The following is a 19,339-nucleotide window of genomic DNA, read 5'->3' as shown; positions in this document are numbered from 1 at the left end:
ATGTTAAGGAAAAATCCACTTACCGCCTGGATTCAAAAAGCAGGGATTGGTAGAAAGAAAAAACAAGTAGAACTATCAGCAGAGCTGGTGAAGTCTTGAGAACTCTTTTTATGGATAAAAATTCATCCTGTAACAACCCCATAAAGGAGAAAAGTCTCTCCCACCAACACGTCTGGGAGAGAGTAGGCGCTCAGCTCCTTGCTTCTAGCAGAAGAGCTCATCCTCAGAGTGAGGCCAGCTCGGCGGAGGCTGCTCACTGGTGTGGCACAAAGAATAAAATGAATGACTTCTGAGAAGTCCCACATTTATCACCACCAGTTCCTGTAAGAACTGGTTTGAACCGATTAATAAGGAAATGACTTATGCTTGTGTCATCCCCAGTTGAAAAAGAAACTGCCCGCCCTCTCTCTGACTTGTCCCATCTTCTCCGAGGGGGCGGTACTTTCTCAATCTAAGTCCTTATTAGGACAATCTGTGCGTCATCCCTTCCCAAAAAGAATGCATTAGCAAATTTGGGAGGCACCTCCCACTAGTCAGAAGTCAGTGATTAACAAAGGAACAAAGAAGGAACTATGAACCTTGAATCACTTCATGGTTTATGGGAGCTGGTTTGCACAGAAACTGCGGTACATTACTAAACAACTTGTTCTCAGATGATTGGGATAGTGATCGCTGATAAGCTTATGTACTCGGAGCTCCCTCTCACCCAGAACAAGGGGAGGCAGTGCAGTTAAACCGGTTTGGTGACTGTAACTACCGGACTCCCGTTTCAGAAATGCTTGCAGGCGGTTTTTAAAATGGTAACTTGGGGCAACTTAGAAAACCAAACATCTCTATTTTTCTGTCCCCTTATTTTCCCATCAGCCTAATAGGGCCAAAAGGTAAACGCACCCAATCTCTTTCCCGGGCCAGCAAAAGGTATTTCAACATGTGGCCAATGCTCTCCCTTTTCAGCAACTATTAGATTAACTTCACCTAATTTCTAGAACAATTCAGTTGCTGCTTTCTGTAATAAAAAGCAGAGGACTAAAGGAAGAGAAATTTTTTGCTATTTACCGGAAGCTAACAAATATATAACTCCTGGCTGACACTTTTCTTTATTCCTTTTAATTATAAACCACCAAACACTTAATGAAGTCCTTATTTTGTGTCCAACACTGTAACTGGTGCTATGGGGGGTGGGGAGAGTAGTCCATGCCCACAAGAGACTTAGAATCATTATGGGGATTCAACACACACACACACACTGATTTGGGAACAAAATAATTTAAAATCAATACTTAATTTTTGGGAGTACAGAGACATATTCCAAAGGAACTGAAGGAGAGCGATTGGTGGGGTGAAGCTGTCCTTTACGAATAGTGAAGCTGCGTTAAAAAAACCCTGAAAGGACATATGCAGTAGAGGCTCCGGCTGCACTGATTAGACCAGGAGACCCACACTGAGATGGAGAAGGGCAAGTCTCCTAACCTACAGTCCCAGTCTCTCTCTCACTGACTTTTTTAAAAACTGAATTTATTGGGGTGACACTGGTTATTAAAATTACATAGGTTTAAGGGATACGATTCTATACTACAGCATCTGTATATTGCATCATGTGTCCACTGTCATTGAGTTTCAAGTGGCCTTGCACTAGTGGGATAAACCAGAAGAGCTGAGTCTGAGCTGTTTCTGTTTATTACTGCTGATTCTGACAAGAAGGGGCAACAATAGTACTCAAATTTTCTCTTTAAAAAGAGAGATTTTCCTTGGGTAGTTCTTTATATAATGCAAAGGGAATGCAAATACCTCACCATTTACACTTGAAACAAACCACATGAATACAAAAGAGAACAATTCTAGTGAAGTATACAGACTGGCTTTGAAGACTGCAGATTTATAAGACATTTCCTTCAGAAATTGGTTCATTCACACTTAATACCTATGTCATTTCCCAAGTCAAGCCATTATTTAATTTTTTAAAATGTGAAAAAAACTTTCATTTAGAAAGGCTGAAATGATTGTATGCTAATTTAAACAGCTAGGGTGTATAAGAAATGGCTTGAAAATTCCCTTTTTGATGTCCTCCAGGTGCTGGATTCCATTACATGTGTCTTTTTTACAAAATTATTTTTAATATACCTTTATTGATCTTAGAGAGAGAGAAGGGAGAGGGACAGAGAGATAGAAACATCAGTTGCCTCCTAAACCCTCCCCCCTCCCCCCCACTGGGCATGTGCCCTGACCAGGAATCGAACCTATGACCTCTTGGTTCACAGGTCGACACTCAACCACTGAGCCACATCAGCTGGGCCATTACATGTGCCTTGGTCTTTCTCCAGACCTCTACCTTCTGAATGGAAGTGAGCACAAATATGGTTTACAATTTGCCTCAAATCATACTTGGGATCCAGGGTCAAGTAATTATTTACAGAGAAAATTAAGAACCAAATGCGAGGAATGGTCTAATTTTTTGTTTTTGTTGCTGAGAAAAATGCGGGCGTGCCTGGCAATCATTCAAAAGAATTTGGAAAGATAAATAATTTGCCATTGGAAATCCACTTTACCTGATGGAGAATATATGTCTTTATATATTTACATGATAGGCAACTTTCCAAGAATTATCTTGGGCAAAAAAAAAAAAAAATTATCTTGGGCTGATGCTGAGATTAATTTTTCAAGTTGCTATGGTATTACTATGCTTTGGAGAGTTCTTGGTGGTGGGGTAGGAGCTGCAGTTTCTCATAAGAGACTCGGAAAATAGCTGAAAATAGAGAAATTAAAAGTTTTCATAGCAACATATTAATCACCATTATGAACAGATGCCACATGATCTGAATAAACCTTAAAAAAGTTAACATATTTTGGTTTTAAGTGTTATATAACCAATTATCAGATTCCTCTTAATCCACTTTATATATCAATCAAAATTTTAGTTTTATTTTCATTTCTCTATCTCTACAAACCACGGCGTAGAGCAGATGCCTCAGCTTATACAAGGCACTCTTATACTAGGGTTTTCTTAATCAACACTACATTTAGTAATGGACTAGATAAAAATTGAAACCACAGCTGTCACTATTAACATGCATTTAAGACAAATAATAATGCCAGCCTACAGCTTCATCTTTCCAGTTATAGTCAAGCAGCAGACAAAAGTGAGAGTCCATTCTGACATTTAAGGTTAAAGGTTAATTTAAGGCATATATGGGAGTGGGGCGGCAGCTGGAGGAGTAACCTGCAGTACAGTTGGGTGTTTTTTGTAGTTGGCTTAGGAAATAGCTTAAATGCCACTCTCTGAAAGCCGTTCAACTCAGAGACCCTGTGCACTTGGCCGGGAACTCTCATCTCAGCCCACAGGGAGTGGGGAAGTCCTTTGTGTGCTGAGTAAATGCAAAGTTCTTACAGTTTTGTGATACAGAAGAATATATTAATAGAAGGAGAACCAACACACAGACCTATTTTACAGTCAACTGTTGGACTAAAATATGCTTCACTTAGCCTTGTAAATAGCCACTTTCTCTCAGTGAGGAAGCTGTAAATAAAGTAAAGAAAAAAAGAAAGAAAGAAAAGAAACAGAAATTGATCTCATCTGCTTATCCTTGCTGTAAACCTTCAACATGGTGGGTAGAAAAAGCCTTGTGATAGTAATATCTTGAAAATTTATATTCCTGGCACACACATTTTTCAGATAATATAACTCATGAAAAAATAAATTTCCAACAAATTAATCTGATGGCAATTTTTGAACTTTTGTTATGGATTTTAATAAAGGAAAGTAAACAAACAAAAAACCCTAAGAAAATGCAAACAAAAGTCCAGGAAAAAAGTAAAGGAAAAAACCCACAGAAGTCCAAACCCAGCCAGAGCTCAGAGTGGTTTCATGGGAACAGTATTTGCTGTGCTTTTACATACCTAAGGATGTGTTAAAACAGAAACAAGACAAACTTTTCACAAAATTCTGTCAAGGGCCCTGACTGAATATGCAAACAAAAGCTATTATATTTAAATAGTTTTTAATACATATGTGACTCTGCTTCTGGAAATCACTTATCCGATAAGAAATCTGCATTTTTTAAAATACATATTTTTTTGATCTCAGAGAGGGAGAGAGATAGAAACATCAATGATGAGAGAGAATCAATGATCAGCTACCTCCTGCATGCCCCACACTGGGGACCAAGCCCAAAATCTGGCATGTGCCCTGCCTGGGAATTGAACCATGACCTCCTGGTTCATAGGTCGATGCTCAACCACTGAGCCACACCAGCTGGACAGAAATCTGTATTTTTAATTCTCCTCATATTGGTCCATTAGGAAGGTCTGCATTATTCTCTGTACCCACAAAACTCAGAAAACCTTCCAGATGAAGATCACAATCGGCAGAGGCTGCATGGAGAGTGGGTGGTGTGATTACTCTAGTTCAGTGATGGCGAACGTTTTGAGCTCGGCGTGTCAGCATTTTGAAAAACCCTAAATTAACTCTGGTGCTGTGTCACATATAGAAATTTTTTGATATTTGCAACCATAGTAAAACAAAGATTTATATTTTTGATATTTATTTTATATATTTAAATGCCATTTAACAAAGAAGAATCAACGAAAAAAATGAGTTCACGTGTCACCTCTGACACGCGTGTCATAGGTTCGCCATCACTGCTCTAGTTTTTCAACAAAGCTTACATTTTCATTTGTTGGTTAGTCCTAAGCACACACCCATTCCAAAAATTCATGATTCCTCCTATTTTCAAGGGACTCCTTTCAAATTGTGTAACTTTCAAACTAGGTTCACCAAATACTAGTATACTAGTAAGCAACACACCATGTGATTTACTTTGAATCTCTTTTTCATCGTACAGATAGTCATCAAATTGGGACTTGCTATTGGAAGACCGGAAATTTTCCTGTCCCTGATTCTGATTCTGTTTGGATTTTTCCAGCCAGGTGTGTATTTTGTTACTATGTGTCATCATAAAACCGGGCACAGTGCTTAATAACAGAAATAACATGATCTTAAAAAAATTAATTTGTCTTATGGCTTAGCTCTATTTACACAGGGCCTATATAAAAGTTAAGCAGCTGAAATGCTTAAGAGAATTAAATGGGAATTAATAAAGTAAATTTGTATTTAATATAGGCTTTGTTCCTTTCTTAACCACTTTTTTGAGGATTTTAGCATTAATGTGATCATGTACATTTCCCTGGCTTTCCAGAAAACATACTGTCTGACATGGGTTCCTAGTAAGGTTGTAAGGTAACGAGCCTTTATCTTTCTTAGAAGAAAATGTGGGCACAATGTTTTTTTACCTTTGGTTCACTGTGAAGTACTTTGAGACTAATTTATGTAATATACCTCTGATGATGAATCATATTGTCTAGGCTAGGGCAGCGATTTTCAACCGGTGTGCTGCAAGAATTTTTAAAACATGCAGTACATGACTAGTTAGTCAGGGGCACTGACCTCTTTTAAACCCTTAGATTGTCAAATAAAAAAATGACAACAGCCAACACAACAATAGCTGTCCGGTGTGAATGAGTCAAAGTTATATCTATTTTTTTAAAAAAATATATATTTTATTTTTTACAGAGAGGAAGGGAGAGAGAGAGTTAGAAACATCGATGAGAAACATCGATCAGCCGCCTCCTGCACACCTCCTACTGGGGATGTCCCTGCAACCAAGGTACATGCCCTTGACCGGAATCGAACCTGGGACCTTTCAGTCCGCAGGCCGATGCTCTATCCACTGAGCCAAACCGGTTATGGCTATATCTATTTTTTGGTTGTCGTTAATCCTCACTGGAGGACATTTTTCCATTGATATTTAGAGAGAGATGAGAGGAGAAGAGGGAGGGAGGGAGGGATGGGGAAGGGGGGGAGGGAGAGAGAGAGAGAGAGAGAGAGAGAGAGAGAGAGAGGCACACAGATTGTTGCCTCTCACCCATGCCCCAACCAGGCTGGGGATCGAGCCTGCAACCGAAGTATGTGCCCTTGACGGGAACTGAACCTGGGACCCTTCAATCCAAGGGTCAGCACTCCAACCACTGATAAAAAATATATTTTTTGGTGCGCTGCAGATTTTTAGTAATTAGTTTATGTGTGCCATGAGATGAAAAAAGGTTGAAAATCGCTGGTCTCGGGTGTGATTAAACCTTTGAAAACTTAAAAATATGAGAAAATGCCTTTAGAATAAGATTCAAGGCAGGAATAGTACAAAAAGAAAGTAAGGAGAGGATTTAATCAATTCTCCTGCTGCTATAATTTAAAAAGTATAACAGAGATCTTTTGAAGTAGACTACCGATGATGACTGGTACTTTTAGATAGTGGCTTTTAACGGCAAAGGAGCCTAGATCCGTGGTCGGCAAACTGAGGCTCTCGAGCCCTGCATGCCCTCTACTAGGGAATGAGTCCTCAACCTGGGCATATGCCCTAACCGGGAATAGAACTGTGACCTCCTGGTTCATAGATTGACGCTCAACCACTGAACCATACTGGGCTATATGTTGCTTTGTGTTCACCACCCCAAGTCAAGTATCCTTCCATTGCCATTTACTTCCCCTCTACCCTCTTCTATAAATTATTACTTTATTATTTTTAAGTAATAAAGGAAGGGGGAAGCGGGGAGAGAGAAACATGGAAGTGAAAGAGAAACACTGGTATACTTGCCCTGACTTGGGATCGAATCCGCAACCTGGGTACGTGCCCTGACCGAGAACTGAACCTGGGATCTTTTGGTACACTGGAAGATGCTCCAACTAACTGAGCCACACCAGCCAGGGCTAAAAATTACATTAAATGTATCGCTAATTATGATGGCTTTCATGCTATTATTAGTGACTATTTGAGGCATATTATACACTTGTCCTTTATTGAGATTGTTTTGGCTGATTCCTATAGACATATACTAGGAGTAGGTGAAATATCAATGCTGCAACTTTTTTGCTGTTTCTTGTGAGTTCATTATTAGTATTATCGTCCTTCTACTGTTTATTTATAGGAAACTCTTCAATTCACTGCCTGTTTGTGAGGGTTTGTTTAGTTAAAACTAGGAATTAAAAGGTATAAATCTGATTAATGGAGATAGAAAAAACATAATAAATTGCAACATGCTTATCATAAGCCCCCTTTGTATTGTGGACTTCCTACTCTTCCATATATATATATGTAAATGTTATATATATGTGCTACCATAATAATGTTATATATGTTATAAAAATACACACAAAGAAATAACAAAGATCAAAATAAATATAAATAGAAGTACTAAAATTACCATGAAGCGGAACTGTAAAGGGTACAAATATTACACTTTGTTCCCAAAAGGTAAAAAATATTTTAAGACTTAATTAGAAGACCAACTCAATGCAGGATTGTTAGGTAATATATTAGAGGAAATAAAAGATATATTTCTACAAAGATGTGGACTATCTGTCTCTTTTTCACTCATTCTTCTAATAGGCCACTATGAAGAGGGCCTTTAAGAATCTGGAAAGCGCCCTAACCAGTTTGGCGGGTAGAGCCTTGGCCTTCAGACTGAAGGGTCCCGGGTTCGATTCTGTTCAAGGGCATATGCCCGGACTGCAGGCTCAGTCCCCAGTTGATGATTCTCTCTCATCACTGATGTTTCTATTTCTCTCCTTCTCTGAAATCAATAAAAAAAAAAGAAAAAGAAAAAAAAAGAAAAGAATCTGGAAAGCCAAACCTCAAGGGACTGTGTCCACAGTTAAAACTTGTTTTTCAAAGGAGTATCAGGATCTTTAAAAATTTTCTTGGTTAATTGAGGATTATTATAGTCTATCAAAACATCACATTTATCCTCCGACTCCAGAGAAATCTTCTATCAATTGAGATTTGGCTCAGGAGCACAGGAGAGCCCTAACCAGAAAAGCCAGCAGACACCTCTTCTCCTAAAGAGACTAAACTGTACAATCATGGTGCCTCTAGGATATACTTTCAGGGATGAAATAAAAGCCCCTTCTCTTCCCACCCCCACTACATCTTTTGTACAAAAGAGGCAATGACAGTTTGGCAGAACTTCAGCAACATGATGGACTAGAAATTTTCTTTCTTGATAACAGTCTTTTTAAAAAAATATATATTTTATTGATTTTTTACAGAGAGGAAGGGAGAGAGAGAGAGCTAGAAACATTGATGAGACAGAAACATCGATCAGCTGCCTCCTGCACACCTCCTACTGGGGATGTGCCCACAACCAAGGTACATGCCCTTGACCGGAATCGAACCTGGGACCCCTCAGTCCGCAGGCTGACGCTCTATCCACTGAGCCAAACCGGTTTCGCCTTGATAACAGTCTTATAAATAATTCTGTTTTCAGAAATGTACACACTTTAGTCAAACACTACAGAGTTAAATTTTTCTGCCCACTCCCTAGGCGTGATCTAAACAGGCTTAACGGTTAGTATTTTAATGAGTTGTCATTTCCTGTCTGATAAAGATTCTCACAGTATTTAACCACCAGTTTCCCTGGGGCCCAACCAGTACTAGAGTTCTATTCATGGTGACTCAGAATGGATCTCAGACTCCTGGCCTGGTTCAACAGTGATAGATTGCCCTGAAAATGAAACTTTCCTCCTAAGGTAGAATGCCCTGGAGAGAGGGGAGGGGGAATTTATGATGCAGAAGAAGCCAAAGGCCATCAGGCTGATTTCCATGATGATTATAGCCTTTTAGTCCTCAGAGATTAGAAAAAACAAATAGGAAAAAAAGAAAAACAAACTGATATCTAATAAACCCAGGAATATGACAAGTAAATGAACTGGTGCTACCTGAATATCAACTTATATTTAACCTAGTAAAAATGGATCCAGTACTTCTGTGTGACTTGAATGAAAGTGTTATTAATTTTCCCATTTAACTTGATGGGGAATTTCAATTTTTGAGGCTGATAACAAAAATTGGTAACTGGTGTATTCTACTTGCATTTGGATCTGAAATGTAGTAGCCCGCCCAAAACCAAGTTCCTTTACATCTCAGGATCTTGCAAGATACCTCAATAAAATAAATTCAGAATAAAAACTATGCAATAAATAAACAACCTACGGCTTTCTCATCTATATAAATTTGGGTGGATAGCCTCCAGCACCATTTAAAATACGTTGTGATTCAACTCCAGGATTTGGAATTAAAACGTCTTGAATTTCATTCACATCTGTGCCCCTTTCAAATTATTAAAACCTCTTTTGTACTCGTTAGTCCATTGTGTGCTAAAGTAGTATTATAAACACATGACACCCTCCCTTTCTAAGTGGCTGTGCAGAAGGAAGACCACTGCTTTACATAGAAACATCAGGTGTATTGTTGCTACTGCCTTACAACATATTCCTATTACAGGCATCTTTCAAAAAAAGGATTTGTAATTGTCCTTCCTTTTGAACATTTGGAATTATTTTCTGTAAGAGTTAGAATGAAGTGAAGACCTCCTTATAACTAGCAGCTATTCTGTGAAATATGCTATCATTAAAGGGAAGCTTTTGGAACAAAACTTCATTTCAGAATTTAGACTTGAGCAGGAGACAAGCAGGCATTTATGTTAATGAATGAGGCCAGAGCTAAAGGAGTGGTCTATAAGAATCAAGTAAAAGTGATTGGTTGTCAAAACAAAATGTGTTAAAATATCAGACAAAATAAACTTTAAAACAAAAGCTATAATAAAAGACAAAGAAAGATCCAGCAATTCCACTTCTGGGTACTTTTCTGAAGAAAATGAAACACGAATTAAAAAAGATATATGCACCCCTATGTTCACCGAAGTATTATTTACAATAGCCAAGATATGGAAGCAACTTAGGTGTTATTCAATAGGTGAATGGATAAAGAAGAAGTGAGTACATACATACACACATATATATACATATATATCACACATACAGAGGAATATTACTCAGTCACGAAAAGAATGAAGTCTTGCTATTTGTGACATGAATAGACCTAGAGGGTATGATGCTAAGTGAAATAGTCAGAGAGACAAATACTTTTATCATTTCATTTATGTGTGGAATCTAAAAAACTAAACAAATGAACAAACAAAACAAACAGATTCATACACAGAAAAACAGATAGAGGGTTGGGCGGTGGGCTTACAGGCAAAAAGGTGAAGAGGATTAAGAGGTAAAAACTTATAACATAACTAAGTCCCTAAAGTACAACACAGGGAATACAGTCAATAATATTACAATAACTTTGTATGGTGACAGATGGATAGCGGATTTTCTGTGGTGATCACTTTGTAAGATGTATAAATGTGAAATCTCACTATGTTATACACCTGAAATGAATAATACTGCATGTCAACTATACTTTAATAAAAAAGAGCTTTATATTCCAGAAAAAAAAATCAACTGATTTTAGTTATAGAAAATAACAGATTAGAGGAGCTTTATATGGTGACCAATCAATCTGTGGCTGGCTTAAAGACCCATTGAATTATAAGAATAAAATCAGCACTAGGGACCACTAAAGGTCAAGAATAGTTAGCAGAATTTTAAATTTAAGGTGACATGTCTTTTAGATTATTCAAAGCGGTGTGATGATGAGTGGATAAAAAAGTGATAGTACTGACTGGAACTCAATATCATTTAAGAACAATCCAATTATTTCAATTATTATTACTTACACTGAAAATCACTATATGTAGTAGATAACTAAGAAAAAAAAAAGTAATGAGTTCTGCTCTCAAAGAACTTAATCTAGTAGGATGATGAGAGAAAAAGATATATTTATACCCACAAAACCAAACCAGTAGGTTTCTCACTGAAAGTAACATGGGTAGTAACTAGTTTCAGTTGTGCCAGGAACATACACGAATGAATGAGAGGAGCGTGGACAGAAAGAATTCATGCGGACCCCTTATTAAATTCACAAAGCAGCCATTTGAAACTGATACTCTTGTCCAAATTTTCAACTTCAAGCAGATTACCTCTTTCTCTAACTCTGGAACAGTGGGTGCTCACTAAATGCAAATTTTCTACCCACACCCTCCCTTTTAAAAAATGTTTGTTTGTTTTTTATTGTTTTTAAAAAATGTTTTTATTGATTTCAGAGAGAGGAAGGGAGAGGGAGGGAGAGAGAGAAACATCAATGATAAGAGAGAAACATCAATCAGCTGCCTCCTGCATGCCCCCTAGGAGGATGGAGTCCACAACCTGGGCATGTGCCCTGACCAGTAATCAAACCACAATCTCCTGGTTCATGGGTCGATGTTCTACCATTGAGCCACACTGGCCAGGGCAATCCTTCCTTTTTTTCATTTGTATTTTCCATCTCTAGCTTTTTACTAGTCTTTCCCTCAGTCTGTAATACAAAGAGGTCTGTCCTAATAATGAAAAAATGAATTAATGAAGCCAACAAATATTTACAGAACACTTAACTGAGTTTGTTTTCAACATTCTACAGAAATGCTCTAATTATGGTTAATAGTAACCTCCTAATACAATGCCAATTTCTCATCTAAACAGTTTAACTCCAGAATTCCTCTTTAACCTTTAACTATGCTGCCTCCCAATATCAGCAACAAACATAGAAGAGTTAAGAGTCAAAAGAGAAGATGAACTATATGAAGAGGACATGAAGAGGAAAGAGTTTTCTACTGTTACGAAACAAAGTTCAATTGACTAAATTTTAAAGATCTTACTGGCTTTATTCTACGAGGCATGGGTCAGGCAGCATCCCATTAGCAGATAGAATGGAGCTCTGAAGAGCTGTATAAAATGAAGGAAGTCTTTTATAGGCAGGAGGAGAGGACAAGGAAGTTACCAGCAAAGAGTGTAAGGTCACCTTCCTTTGGGGGACAGCAGGGGTCCAGCAGGCAGATTACCTCACTAGTGCTGACCAGGTAATTACAGATCGACTGGTTTAAGACTCCACTCCTGGGAGAGGTTGAAACTGTAATTAAGTTAGGTATTAAGTCTCAGTTTGTATTGTGGAGTTAACACAAGTGACTCCATGTAAGGCCTGTTGTCTGTTTTTTTAACACTACCTAAATCACAGAAGATTATCATGAAATCAGTGTGTATAACAATCTCAGCAGCTAGGTCTTAAACAGGGTCCATGTATCCTTTTTCAGTTAATACAAATATTTGTGTTCCACACTCCCATAACTTTTCCTGATTGTTCTACAATGATCAAAGTAAAAGAGAATCAAGTACATGAACTATTTTATATTTTAAAATGAAAGGACAGATTTTTTTTCTGTAGAGGAAAATGTCCAGGCCAACGTTAGGTCATTCTGACCACTTGTTATAGAGTGAGGAGCGAGAAACAGTATTAAGATTCAAACATTAATTACTCCCTGGTTAAAATGATCTCTCTTGCCACAGGCAAGTCCGACTCTGAGGTCAAACATTAAGTTAACTCAGAAACAGGAGACAGCAAAGAAGAGCATGGAACATTCTGTATCTGGTAAAAAGTCCCTGCTTCAGCCAACCCCTCCCCCTGCAAGTTCAGTGATTGAGTTATGGAAACTTTCTTGTGTGGTAAAACTGGGGACTTTGTCTTCTAATAAGACACTGGCAACCTGACAATGAGCCAATGTTCTGCATATGGTTTGTTACGGGTCATACGCTTAATGTTATTTTCTGGAAATTCTCATCTTTCTTTAGTGAGAATACCGGACATGTCATCTTAATCATGATTTTAAAGTTATACTTGGTTCTCTTTAAGAAACATGTCTAGGTTTCTCTCATAAGATAAAGTCTAAATAAAAATCAGTTTAAATCTTAATGAAAAAAAGAAGACAGCAATAAATATGATGCCTTTGAAGCTCTAAAGTTCCCTGGTTCTTGGTTCTGTCCCTTGACTTATTTCAACCCAGGATGCCAAGGAGTGAAAAACTCCACTACATGCCTACTCGTTCTTTCAAACCTTCTTTCTGTCCTCCTGCCAAACATCCCATAAACCAAAAAGCTTTTTCTCAAGGCTGTTATTTGTATTCTAATTTCTCTCAGAATATCTGATTTGTTACATCTGTTCAGATTTCCATACATAACTAGACAAACCCTCTGATTTAGGAATGGATAACAGAATACTTTTCCCTAAACCTAACGACACTGGCAATTATTTTCCAGCACCGTCCAAAAAATAAATCGACTAATTATTATTTCTGAGGAGAATAATTTACATTTAAAATTACAGTAATGTTTAGAACTTCAAATGCATAAAAGAAGCTGCAAAACTGTTATTCTCCAGAGCATCTGAGATCTTGCCCCTGGGCACATGTCATCAGTTTGGCTTAAATACACTCTTATAAAAATTAAAATGAAATAAAATAAAATTACAGTAAATTTTGAAAGTAGGGCTTACATTCTCCCTGGGACCTTAGGACTATTGCACAAAGACACACTGTACTAAAAATACCAGAGGCCAAAAGCATACTTAGGGTATCATATTCGGCTGGCCACACCATAGTTACCGTGAGACCAGGAGCCCTTCGGGGAAGGAATTTTCCTTTAGTCATCAGTGTAGCATTCAAACCTGTATAAAATTAATACTAAACCTCCTGCTACAGATGTAATTGGTCAACACGAACACTTCCCCTGCCACACCGGGGGGAGGTGAGTAGCGTTGGCCTGGCAGGCGACAGGCACACCAGTAGTGAGATTTTGCCCAAATTTGATCATAGACAAAACTAAGTTACCTTAACTTATCGAAACTAAGGGTTATCTTGCTTCTATGTCCAATCTCTCTTTGGTTTACCTTATCCTTCTGTGTTTTCATCAGACCCTTAGGCTCCTTACTATGTGCTCACCTATCTTATGATAAGAAGTGCTCATATTTATTTAAAACAGAAAAAAACATGAAAACATTTGAAGTATCTATCAAGGGAGAATGGATGAATAATTACCCAATGGAACATATAACAGTCAAAATAAATAATTTTCAGCCACACACAATGATATTAGCAATATAAGTGAAAAGTTCCAAAAGATTACATATGGTATGAACCTCTTTTATGAATTTAAAAAACACTAAAATAAAGAATTATATAAGTTAATTATTTTTAACCACTCAGAGCTCATTTCCTTAATAAAAGGGAGATAAATACGCATCATACATGGCTGCAATTAGAAGTAAACAATAATAATAATGTATGTAGAATGCTCAGAGTATGTTAAAAAAATAGTACCTTCAAGAATTATTTATGTAATCTTTGATAAAAACTTTGTCCTGGTTAAAGGCATTTTATGAATCAGAGAAGAAAATAAATGGGTACTTTCTTTAAGGAAATAGGCCTTCCCTCAATCTTTCCTCAGAGCACACAAAATAGTCACTTAGTAGTCTACCTTTCCATCCAGTCAGTAGAAATTTTTGAAAATGACACTTTGAGAACACAGGTAACATAAAACTTAAGAGGAGAGGCCTTTTATTTTATTTTAATTATATATTTTTTTATTGATTTCAGAGAGGAAGGGAGAGGGGAGAGATAGAAACATCAATGATGAGAGAGAATCATTGATTGGCTGCCTCCTGCACACCCCACACTGGGGATCGAGCCCACAACCTAGGCATGTGTCCTTGGCTGGAATCAAACCCGAGACCTTCAATTACAGGCCAATGCTCTATCCACTGAGCCAAACCGGCTAGGCCAAGAGGAAAGACATTTTAAAAATCCACATGCCAAACCAAAGAACTTAAATGCATAACACATGGACACAGACAATAGTGTGGTGAAGGCCTGGGCGGGGGTGGGGGGGGGGAGTGGGGGGATTGGGGAGGCAAGTACAAGGTGGAGGGGGTCAATGGAGAAAAAAAGGGGGACATCTCTAATACTTTCAACAATAAAGATAAATTAAAAAATTAAACACATGCTTTGAAATATCAAATCACTGACATGAGTTTGTTTCAACTAAACTATATAATACTTTGATATAGGACATTTCACATTTTGACTGGAAGTTGGAAAGGGTATCAGTAGCCTCCTAAACTGGAAAAAGAAATTCTACTCAAAACAATGCTACTCAACTCATGTTGTTTGAAAGAACAGTGGACACAGAATTAAATAACTGTGGCAGAGTTCACATTCAAATTTGGATTTATTTTGTCCAAAGCCCGTGTGTTCTTTTCATCTTCCACTCCATAACTGTCCTTACTCTTGAGATTCATTTTTCATTCTTCCTTGCCTTAGTATCTCATAATTTTATTGTAAATTTGAACTGTTGCTGACTTTTTGTCTTTTGATTTTTTTCTCGACCACGGCAATTCATCACTTCCTTAATTATGGGTACACAGTTTTAAGATATCCTTAAAAAGGCTGTATTCCAAACTTTCCTAGTTTAGTTTGATGATTTGTTATACCATTTTGAGTTTTAACAATGTGAAGACGGATTACTAATAATCAAAGAATGGTTCTACAGCAAGCTACTGGCAGTATTTTGAGTTCAACTCAACAATGGGTCTAGGGAATCACTCTGACTGTCTTCCTTCCCTTTTCTGAAATAAACAACTAAGCTACTTATTTTTTTTAACCTCACCCAAGGATATGTTTTTTCATTGATTTTTAATTTTATTTTTTCTGTTAATCCTCACTGGAGGATACTTTTCCACTGGGGCAGTGATGGCGAACCTATGACACGCGTGTCAGAGGTGACACATGAACTCATTTTTTTGGTTGATTTTTGTTTGCTAAATGGCATTTAAATATATAAAATAAATATCAAAAATATAAGTCTTTGTTTTACTATGGTTGCAAATATCAAAAAATTTCTATATGTGACACGGCACCAGAGTTAAGTTAGGGTTTTTCAAAATGCTGACACGCCGAGCTCAAAAGGTTCACCATCACTGCACCGGGGACTGAGCCCATAACCCGGGCATGTGCCCTGATTGGGAATTGAACCGTGACCTCCTGGTTCATAGGTGACGCTCAACCACTGAGCTACGAATGGCTGGGCAAGATTTTTTTTAAAGTTACTAACTGCAGTATGATGATCAGATCAGAAGGGAATGACACTGGATGTGGGTAGCTGAGACAGGGAGCTAACTAATCTAATTCTTTAGAAACTCCAAAGGCTGGGGAAACAAAAGGTGGTAGTGGTGAGGATGTAAAAGTAGCCAAGAAACTTCCTTCTCTACATGTTCAGGATGGGAAAAGGAGAAAGGAAGAATGGAGGGTGCTGTGAGCACAGTCACTCCTACAATGTGGGTTTATGTGGTAGTTAGCTAGGTATACGTCCTTCAGAATTTTCTCAAGGTGGAACACTATTCTCTATGAACAGAGGAAATGCCTTCATAGTATTTAAAACTAAGGAACAAGGGTATTCCAATTCTTTTTTAATGCAGCATATGGTTACTTTAAAACCACTTTATTTTTAAGGATTCAAGCAACAAAAAACGAGTAATTAAATTTTAATGTACAAGCTACAATCCATATTTATAATCAGAACCAATGACTGGCTCCACTGAGTATATTCTCAAGAATATGTTTTTCCTCAATTTTATATTAAAAACTAAATAGAAAATATTAAAAACTATTTTGATAAAACATACCATATACAGAAAAGAGAAAATATAATATACCATGTATGGTTTAAAGAATAATAAATTTAACACTGATGAATTCACCTCAAAGTGGCCATTTTTTTAAATAGCAGAAATTTTCCTAAATGTTTTGTTTCATAAATGGCTTTTAAGATAAAATTTTATGCCAAAACTACATAAAGGACACTTCAAGGTAACACTTTCCCACTATGGGTCAGTAATGCTATTAAATGGAAAAAAACCTCTCTCCTGTAAACACTGAATAAAAATTCACATATTTAAAAAGTTTCATTTAATATCTGACAGTACTCACATTCCAGTTGACAGCTAATTTGATTAACCAAACAAAATGAGTTTTTCTTTACTGTTTTATCAATGTGAACTACCAAAATTTGTAACACTACCATTTAAAGCATATGTTAAAACTAGTCTTTCTTCTATACACATGAAAATAAAAGCTTTGGATAGAAGCCTTTAAAAATGGCCCGATTTTTCTCTAGCAAAGTAATAGGTTCATAACTGACATATTTTGGTAATATTATGCCATCTTATCATGTCTTATACTACGAAAGATTAATATTTTATATAAGGTTTGTATTTAAATTAAATGCACCTGTATATCTGGCTAAAAGACATGGCATTGTATTAAAGCATTATTAAACTGTAACAAAACACATGTCTTTATGTAAAGAGAAATTTCTTATTTTTCTGGAGGGGCTACAGTCTCAAACTCCGAAACTTCTTTTAAATCAAGAAGTGCATGACTTACTATGTTCGGTTTAATCTGAGCCTCATCCTTCCCTGCTGCAGTTCAAGAAAGTCTTCAATTTAACTAATAATAGGGCAAAAGATATTTCCTCAAAAAATGAAGAGCTATCACAACAATTCTATCCCAATAAAGTCTTTTATACATTTCCTCTAATTCCAACAGTGATACTAATATTAGTCCTTAAAGAATTACTCACCCAATGAAAGCCACCATCTGTTCCACTATGTGTTTGCTGAACGTTATTATAACAAAGATTTTCTGTAAAGAAAACACCAGTTTTAATATTAAAATAGTTATTTAGCATTAATAAAATATTAAATATTTCATCAAAAAACACCAATATAAATTCACAATTCTGATTAACAGTCTAAAAAGGTGAGGTGCTGCCCCTAAATGCAATTTTAAAAATTCTTTATAAAAAATATCATTTCCTACCTACTTTGTATTTTAAAGATGTTTTTTCCTAAACACAGTTCTAGTCTCATTAGGATATGTGACCATGTCTGAGGGAAAAATATGAGTCATGAAACCAAAGGCTGGGTAGACATTCCACATGTTTTATGTATCTTAGAATGGTGTATACAACTGAAGTCATGGGTTCCCACGTGGCCCCCACCACTGAAATGAAAGCTGACCAGCTTGATGACAGGGTTTTAGGCTAAATCTAATACACAGCATCTGAAAAGACTGTCCATCCTTCATGGAAAGTTTTTATCATGAAAGTTCCATTCTCAGGTCCTGAAGGAGCTTGGCTGCTCAGGATTAGGGTACAAAGGCATCAAGAGATTAGTGAGGATCTGTACCAGACCTGGGTCATTTTCAATTTGGTGTTATTGAGGTAGTCTCCATTAATGAAAAATGTTGATACCTTACCTCACAAGTAAAGATGCCTTTAGGGCTAATGTGTAATAAATATTTTCAACTCAATAAATGTTACAAAATGTAGTTACTATGGATAATATAAGGCATTATTATTATTTAAAAAAAATATTTTATTGATTTTTACAGAGAGGAAGGGAGAGGGATAGAGAGTCAGAAACATCGATGAGAGAGAAACATCGATTAGCTGCCTCCTGCACACCCCCTACTGGGGATGCGCCCACAACCAAGGTACATGCCGCTGACTGGAATGGAACCGGGGACCCTTCAGTGCCCAGGCCGACGCTCTATCCACTGAGCCAAACTGATCAGGGCAATATAAGGCATTATTAAGAGATTTTAGGGAACAGAAAGACAAGAATACTTCAAGCCCTAAAGATACTTATAAATTTCTCTATACACAGTAGAAAAATGGTAAATCCTATGTATATGTATATCTAAAGATAAAACTATAAATGCCATTAGTGGTAAAAGCAATGTGATATCCAAGTTCAGAGAAAGGGCCTTTGCAGGTCTGGCTCAGTGGATAGAATGTCAGACTGTGGACCAAAGGGTCCCGGGTTAAATTCCGGTAAAGGGCATGTACCTTGGTTGCAGGCTCCTCTCTGTCCTGGGCCCTGGTGGGGTGTGTGCAGGAGGCAACCAATCAATGTGTTTCTCTCACATCGATATTTCTCTCTCTTTCCCTCTCTCTTCCACTCTCTAAAAATTAATGGAAAAATATCCTCGGGTGAGGATTAAAAAAAAAAAAGTTCAGAGAAAGGAAAGGTTACATAAGTACAATTAACTAACTTCAAGAAGGTGATATTAAAGTTTAGCTTTAAAGGAGTGATAATAACTGATTAAATGTGAGTAATTCTAGATTCTCTCTACAAATTCCTGAAAAAAAAAAAAAACTCTTTAGTGCTTTGTTGTTTTTTGTTAAATAATATAGCCTATGTAACCAAAAGGTAGAGAAGGCAAATAAAAACAATCATTAAAAAAAATCTCGCCTAGCCAGCGTGGATCAAAGCAGGAGCTGAAATCTGAGAACCTGAGGGGGTAGATGGGAGGACAAGGCGGGGGATATGGACACATTTGCAATACCTTAATCAAGAGAGGGACATACACAATGCCAATGACACGGTTCACCTACCTCGACAATAAATAAAAATAAATTTCAAAAAGTACACTCGCTCTCAAGCACAAGTGGACACTCAGTCAATTTCGAGTGGGAGCCCAA

The 19,339-nt window shown here is 37.2% G+C and overlaps 1 protein-coding gene across 1 annotated transcript in view; it reads right to left on the bottom strand.

Moving 5' to 3' along the window:
- The window catches only part of VMP1 (vacuole membrane protein 1), a 98,133-nt gene that overhangs the window by 3,499 nt on the left and 75,295 nt on the right, over positions 1-19,339 (bottom strand). The window contains 1 exon segment of the mRNA XM_023756741.1: positions 17,435-17,496. Coding sequence (XP_023612509.1) covers positions 17,435-17,496 — 62 coding nt within the window.

Source organism: Myotis lucifugus, unplaced genomic scaffold (genome assembly GCF_000147115.1).
Source record: "Myotis lucifugus unplaced genomic scaffold, Myoluc2.0 scaffold_99, whole genome shotgun sequence".
In the NCBI taxonomy this organism is placed as follows: domain Eukaryota; kingdom Metazoa; phylum Chordata; class Mammalia; order Chiroptera; family Vespertilionidae; genus Myotis; species Myotis lucifugus.
The sequence above is the reverse complement of the archived record's forward strand: the minus strand, read 5'-3'. Positions and strand labels throughout refer to the sequence as shown.